Source organism: Arachis ipaensis, chromosome B02 (assembly GCF_000816755.2).
Source record: "Arachis ipaensis cultivar K30076 chromosome B02, Araip1.1, whole genome shotgun sequence".
Lineage (NCBI taxonomy): Eukaryota > Viridiplantae > Streptophyta > Magnoliopsida > Fabales > Fabaceae > Arachis > Arachis ipaensis.
Genome location: NC_029786.2, coordinates 108,104,923 through 108,111,709, shown reverse-complemented (window position 1 = coordinate 108,111,709; position 6,787 = coordinate 108,104,923). Strand labels below are relative to the sequence as shown.

The 6,787-nt window shown below is 34.4% G+C and overlaps 2 protein-coding genes across 3 annotated transcripts; one reads left to right on the top strand and one right to left on the bottom strand.

Moving 5' to 3' along the window:
• Nucleotides 463-1,399, top strand: LOC107626445 (short-chain dehydrogenase reductase 3b-like). The gene has a single exon (XM_016329325.2). The coding sequence runs from the start codon at nucleotides 514-516 to the stop codon at nucleotides 1,294-1,296; it is 783 nt and encodes a 260-aa protein (XP_016184811.1). The 5' UTR covers nucleotides 463-513; the 3' UTR covers nucleotides 1,297-1,399.
• Nucleotides 1,850-5,801, bottom strand: LOC107626444 (carotene epsilon-monooxygenase, chloroplastic). 2 transcript variants are annotated; one of them, XM_021116738.1, is made up of 9 exons: nucleotides 5,295-5,801; nucleotides 4,306-4,602; nucleotides 4,019-4,216; nucleotides 3,774-3,875; nucleotides 3,209-3,349; nucleotides 2,994-3,119; nucleotides 2,663-2,745; nucleotides 2,374-2,536; nucleotides 1,850-2,122 (listed from the first exon to the last, which is right to left on the bottom strand). In XM_021116738.1, the coding sequence occupies exons 1-9, from the start codon at nucleotides 5,766-5,768 to the stop codon at nucleotides 2,093-2,095; spliced, it is 1,614 nt and encodes a 537-aa protein (XP_020972397.1). In that variant the 5' UTR covers nucleotides 5,769-5,801; the 3' UTR covers nucleotides 1,850-2,092. The 2 variants fall into 2 exon arrangements, with proteins under 2 accessions (XP_020972397.1, XP_016184810.1); XM_016329324.2 differs by having other exon boundaries at nucleotides 2,994-3,101.

The following is a 6,787-nucleotide window of genomic DNA, read 5'->3' as shown; positions in this document are numbered from 1 at the left end:
TATAATTATTGATAAAATTTTAATATAAATAATTATTAAATATTAATTTATGTATGATTCATTACATAATACTTTCTTAAGAAATAATTGAGAAGAAAAATATATACAAACGGTCAATTTAGTGTCTGTAACCCGTTATAGAATAATATAAAGATGATTTATCAAATATAGATCCTACAACTTTTTTAAAAGTTATATTTCAAAACCATCTTTAATAAAGTATTTTCGAAAAGTAAAAGCTTATCAAGAGCATTAGTAATTAGCCAATGAGTTATAGCTCAAATAGTATAGTCTCCCCATACTATTAAGAGGTTGCGGGTTCGAGTCTCCTGTCTTTGGTAAAAAAAAAAAAGCATTAGTAATTAATGGTGGTCAAGAGCATTAATTTCAATTAATAACCTTAGTGATTAAGAAAATAGTAAAAAGTTAGCAATTAATGGCTATATAGAAGGTTGCCATATATAAAGGGTGGTATGTAATGAGTTTTTTGTTATTATATTTCCCATAAAATATATGGAGTCCGGTATGAATTTCAGGTTGGAAGGCAAGGTTGCAATTGTGACCGGAGGAGCAAGTGGAATAGGAGCAGAAACAGCGAGGGTATTTGTGGAAAACGGGGCATTTGTAGTTATAGCTGACGTTAACGATGAACTGGGACATCAAGTAGCAACTTCCATTGGCGTAGACAAGGTTAGTTACCATTACTGCGACGTTAGAGACGAGAAACAAGTTGAAAAAACCGTTACTTTTGCCGTTAACAAATACGGAAGCTTGGACATCATGTTTAGCAACGCTGGAGTTGCTGGCTCTCTTTCCAGCATTCTTGATTTGGATTTAAATGACTTTGACAACACACTAGCCGTGCATCTTCACGGAGCGGCCGCGTGCATTAAACACGCGGCACGTGTCATGGTCGAAACAAAGACACGTGGCTCCATAATTTGCACGGCTAGTGTGACTGCTATGGTTAGTAGCAATGCGGCTAGTCATGGATATACCACAGCCAAACATGGTCTTGTGGGTCTTGTGCGTTCGGCATGTGGTGAGCTTGGAGCTCATGGAATTAGGGTTAATTCGATTTCGCCTTATGTTGTGGCCACGCCTTTGGCGTGTAGAGAGCTTGGTATGGAGGCAAGTGAACTTGAAAGTGCTGGTGCTGTTGGTGCCAATTTGAAGGGGATTGTGTTGAAGCCAATTCATGTTGCTCAAACAGCTTTGTTTCTTGCTTCTCATCAATCTGCTTATATTAGTGGCCATAACTTAGTTGTTGATGGCGGTTTCTTAGCCCGCCGGTAATCTGGCGCGAGCGCCACTCTCAAAAAATAAAGGGTTTAACTATCCTGTGTCTTAAGAGCACATTTTATAAGTATAATAATAAACTTTTTAAGTTTCCGATGTATTTAGAGCTTTTTTGGATGAGCTTCTAAGAAAAGATCTTTTCTTTAGAGATCTTTTTTAAAAAATCTTATGGAAAAGTAAAAGTAATTTTATGTTTGAATATCTCATGCAAAAAGATCTTTTTATCTATCAATTATGTTTGAGTATAATGATATAAAAGTACTTTTTTATTTATTTATTAGATGAAAAATATCTTTTTTTAAGAGAAAAATATCTTTTAAAAAAAGATGTAAATTACACCTTCTCAAAAAAAATCTTTTTTTTTATTTTTCTAGTGCTTTTACTTTTACTACTAGAAATTTGCCAAACACGCTAAAAAATAAAAAAAAAAGATCTTTTTTCATTTGAAAACAGATCTTTTTTATCAAAATAATAGCGCCCAAACAAGCACTTAGTGCGTTTGAAAATGTAAAAAAGGTTCTCTTTTCAATAACTAAGAAATTAATTAAAATGAAGCAAATAAAAAGAGTACTTTTTCACTTTTCAATTCAGTTTCTTTACAGCATTTAGAAATTATAATGAATGATTGAATTGTTGAAAAAGAATTTCTATTGAATACATATTTACTAGATATTTAGCATGTGCCTTTGTGCTAATCATCTAGGGGGAAAAAGAAACATCATAGGAGTATAATATGCTGATTATTATTATTAAACAATTTCGTTAATTAAGAAATAGTTAATGTTAACCTTGTCTACCGTTTGCTCAGTTTCATGTACAAACCCTGCAGAAACAAAAAGAATATATGTTGATTGTTAAGAATACTGGTGTCAAAATGATCACAACTCACATGCAGTTGTTTTCATGTGAAGTTGATATTTAAGAACCGTTAGATAATTTGACAAGTTTGACTAAATCATCATCTAATAGTTTTCAACTATCAACTTTATATGAAGACAACTGCATGTGAGTTTTTACCTTATTTTTACCTTATTTTAAAGAATGTATGCATAGAGATTGTAATTAAAACCTTACATTTGTTGTATGTATTGTTGCTCCTGTAGTCATACTGATATTCTGATCAGGAACCAGCTCAAAGTTCATGTTCTGTAGAAAGATTGTAAGGGCAACTATGGCTTCCAATAATGCGAACTGGTCGCCGACGCATTTGCGAGGGCCTCCGCTGAACGGAATGAATCTGTCATATGTTTCGAGTCAACGTTAAAGTCTAAGCTAGTGTGCACAACAAGTAACAGATGTACCAAAAAGTGACAGTGACAGATAAAAAGAATTACTATTGTTGTTGCAATGACATGATGCAAACCTGAAATCCGTGTTCGTCTCATTCGGCACCGGCCCATCCATGTCGAATCTTTCCGGCAAAAACTCTTCAGCCCTGTCCCAAACCTTGCAAAATCATTTGTGGAATAGATCAAAATGGTGAATTTGAAAGTGGGCAAAAGCACTTGATTATGCAACACAGTGCATTAAGATTTAGGTAAAAACTCACATTCGACTGTTTTCTTTTAGTCAAACTTGACAAATCATTTAACGGCTCTCAGTTATCAACTTCACATAAAGACAGTTGCATGCGAGTTTTCACCTTTAGGATTAACATGTAGCAAAGTGAAAATGAAAGAAGAAAAAGAATATACCTCAGAAGAATGATGTATATTGTACACAGAAATCATAATATCTTGACCAGCATTGACTTTGTAAGAACCAGGAAGTTCATCAGGAACTTGAGCTCTTCTTATCAACACCTTCAGGATGAAAATTAGCTATTTATTTATTCACAATTTTAGCCATCAATTTAAATGTTATCAACCCAAGTTATTACAAAATCATTCTGAGAAGCATAGGAACCTACTGGAGGATGTGGATAAAGACGGAGTGACTCGATGATGCAGCGTGTCAAGAACTTAAGATCTTTAATATCTTCATAGGCGGGACGTCTTCCCTGTAAAACTCTGTCTACCTCTTCTTGTGCTTTTGCCAACGCCGAAGAATCCTGCGCAAAATGGGGGTCGGGGGACAGAAAAGCCATGGTGAAACTCTTATTTTTTCACTCAATGCTAGTAATCATATGGAAAAAGATTCTCTAAAGCGAGGAGAATTGTAAAGTAATAAAGTAAGAGGTTAATCACTATTAAATTTGTAACTTCTATCATGTGTGAGTCCTACCATCTTAATTCAAGAGTGATTAGATTCTCACTTTCTCACTTTAGCAACTTCCTCGCTTCAGAGGAGGTTGATCCATAATGATATGTCAAAATACATAAATACAGACACAAAATATATGCAGTGAGCAACTCATTGATGCTGAGGAGAAATTGGAGGGAGGCTTACTAATCAATTCATAAAGTTGATTGCGAAAAAACGGAAATCTTATCTTCAAGAAAGAAGAAAAGGAGCAAAGAAAAGCAAATTTGTACCTTACTTAGAAGATAAAGGGTCCAGGTTAACACTGAACCAGTGGTCTCATGGCCAGCAACTAATAGTGACAAAAGATCGTCCCGTAATTGCACACTCGAAACCTGCAACATACGAACCATCAAGAAAAATAATCAACATAGAAAAGCTCTTCATACCAGAAAAAAATTTCAAGATACAATTTACTTGGCTAAGCTATGATCAATCAATATCTCAGTTTATGTAATTTAGCATCAAGTAAATGAACCTCTTCTCTGCTGGCAAGCAAGAACCGGAGAATACTAGGATCGGTGTCATTCACATATTCTTCATCATCAATTCTTTCTCCCTCAGCTTCTACGATTTCTTTACATTTTTTAATAAGATCTTCGACCGTCGTCCTGATAATACTAACGGCCTTTTCAGCCTTTATTTGTCTAGGGATAATCTTACAAAGAAAGTTAATCTGCAACAAAATAAGAAGAATGAAAAGTGGCATAACCAATACAGAAAGAAAACTCTTATCATGGATTGGCGAAATGAGAAAGAACTTGCCTTCCAATATGGCAAAAGATCAGTGGACCGAGCCTCTGCCTCTTTCAATGCAGTGTAAACAGCTTCGATAACAGGACTATCAGAATTCAGCGAATCGAAATTGTAGTTGAATACAGATAAACCGATAACATCAAGAGTCAACTGCGAAAACTTGTCCTCCATGTTAACTGCAGTTCCATTGAGTGCATCAGGTTGTAGCTTCTCCACTAATCTCTCAGCACATCTACAAAATACCCTATCCACTATAATCGACAAGTATCGCTTGTGAAGAGAAGGAACCACAGCCCTGCGCCTGGCCTAATACATTTCAGAAAACAGCTGTAATAACGAGCTAGTTGCCTAAGAAAGTATACAAAATCATCACAAGCACAACCAGTACCAATCTAACCAAAAGAATACATGGTTTACACAACTAAGTGGTTGTTTTCAGGTTGGGCTCGTTGCGAAAATTTAAGTGAACCGGCAATAAAGTAAGCACAATACATTTTACATGAAAACACCCTTCCAAAGATGAATGTTAGCCTTCAAAGTTCAATCAACACTCTCCCTCCACCGGCACTTGTACCCAACATTTTGTGCCTACTAAGGAATTAAAGCAATGACCTTCACTCAGACACAAATTGTTGGATTGAGCACTTACTAGTTACTACTAAGCCAGAAACTGTAGCTACAAGTTGATGGTTCAAGTGCAATGACTCTCCTAATTAGATTAACCAGGTTAATAATGGCTTAACTCCAATTTAAATCTAACTAGCATTACTTAAGCCTATTTCACCATAATCCATTGCCAACAAAGGCATTGCATCTCATTACTTCAAAATAACAAGTTTCTAAAGTTGAAAGCACAAACAAAGCACACAAATTGGTATAACCCCACAAGAGATTCCTATTCTCAAAAATCCAAATGAACCTTATAAACACATAAACACCTTCAAAATTCAAAATTGAAAACATGCTCATAAGAAATTCAGTGAAGAAGGAAACATTACTGTCCAGAGAGGGCCTTCAGCAATGGCAAAACCAGAACCAAAGAGAAACTCAGAAACCTCAGCAACAAGACCCTTAGCATATTTGCCATAGTTCTTGAGCACATGCTTGGCAATGGCAGGGTCACTAACAACAACAAAGTTCCTAGGCCCAGCAGCCAAACGGTAAATGGGTCCATTCTCTTTCATCCACTTGAAGAGAGGCAAGAATAATGCACCACCAAGAAGGTCAGAAACATCATCAAGCTTTGCACTTGCTATGGGGATTCCAGAATCATCATCTTTTCCATTCGTGAGGGACCTTGAGAGTGATGTGAGCCAATCTGGACTCACCCATGAACTTGTTTTGTTTTTGTCAATGGAGGATTTGACTGAGAAGCGCTGAGGGAATGATGGTTTTGGTGGGTTGAGTTTTGTGTGAGGAGGGAAGAGAGAGAAAGATGAGAGAGAAAGTAAGGAAGAAGAAGAACAAGGCATTGTTTGTTTCAAGATGATGAAAATCTTTGTTGGATTCTCATGTTTCCATTGAATAGAAATTATTAGATTATGTTCCATTGGAATATTAACATAATAATAAGCATTTTTATCCAATTTTTTTTTACTGTCTATAAAAAATGTTAAATAAATTTTACTTTAAGATTAAAAAAAAAAAATAATTATAACTGATCGAATAATCAATTCATAGTTCGTTTAACTAAATTTGTAAAGTTTAAATTTTAATTTTTATATAGAATAATTTATTGTCTAACTAACAATAAATTCTTAAATGCAATTTAATTAACTTTTAGGAGGGGGGAAAAATGGAAATGGAAATTGGAAAATATCTCCTAATAATTATGATAAACAAAAATCTATTTTGGAACTATTATTATTTTTCTTTTTTCCTTTTTATTTTGTCATATCATTATTTTTCTTTCATCAATTCCTCTCGTTTTTTGTCCTAATATTGGGCTGATCTTGTATCATTTCTTGGGGATTGGGCCTCTGATTTGGTAATTTCAGAAGTCAAGGCCCAAACAATTAACAGAAAACTAATCACATCTTCAGAAGGAAAAACCTTTCTCTAAATAAACCCATATCTAGTAACCCAAAAACCCAAATAAAACTACCTTTGATTAACAATTGAAAATTTGAAATCCAAAAAAAAAAAAAAAAACTTGTAAAAATTTGAATAAAAATTTCAAACCAATATGTTTGTTATCTTACATTTCAATGTTATATTTAATAAATTTTCCACCTTTATCCTTCATACGGATGTTATTAAAGGTTAAAACAGTCATAGGAGCTTAACACCTTAACTTGCTTTTGCTGTGTGTATTTCATGATTTATTTAATCAACCAATTGAATAGGGATGATCAAATTCTAAAAAGTATATAGGTGTTTTTTAGAGTTGTCAAAATGGGTCAAATCCATCGGGTCAGCTTATTTACCTATTTAAATGGGTAGACTTTGTCTTTAAAATTAAGTCCGTTTAAATTTTGGGTTGAATTGCTGG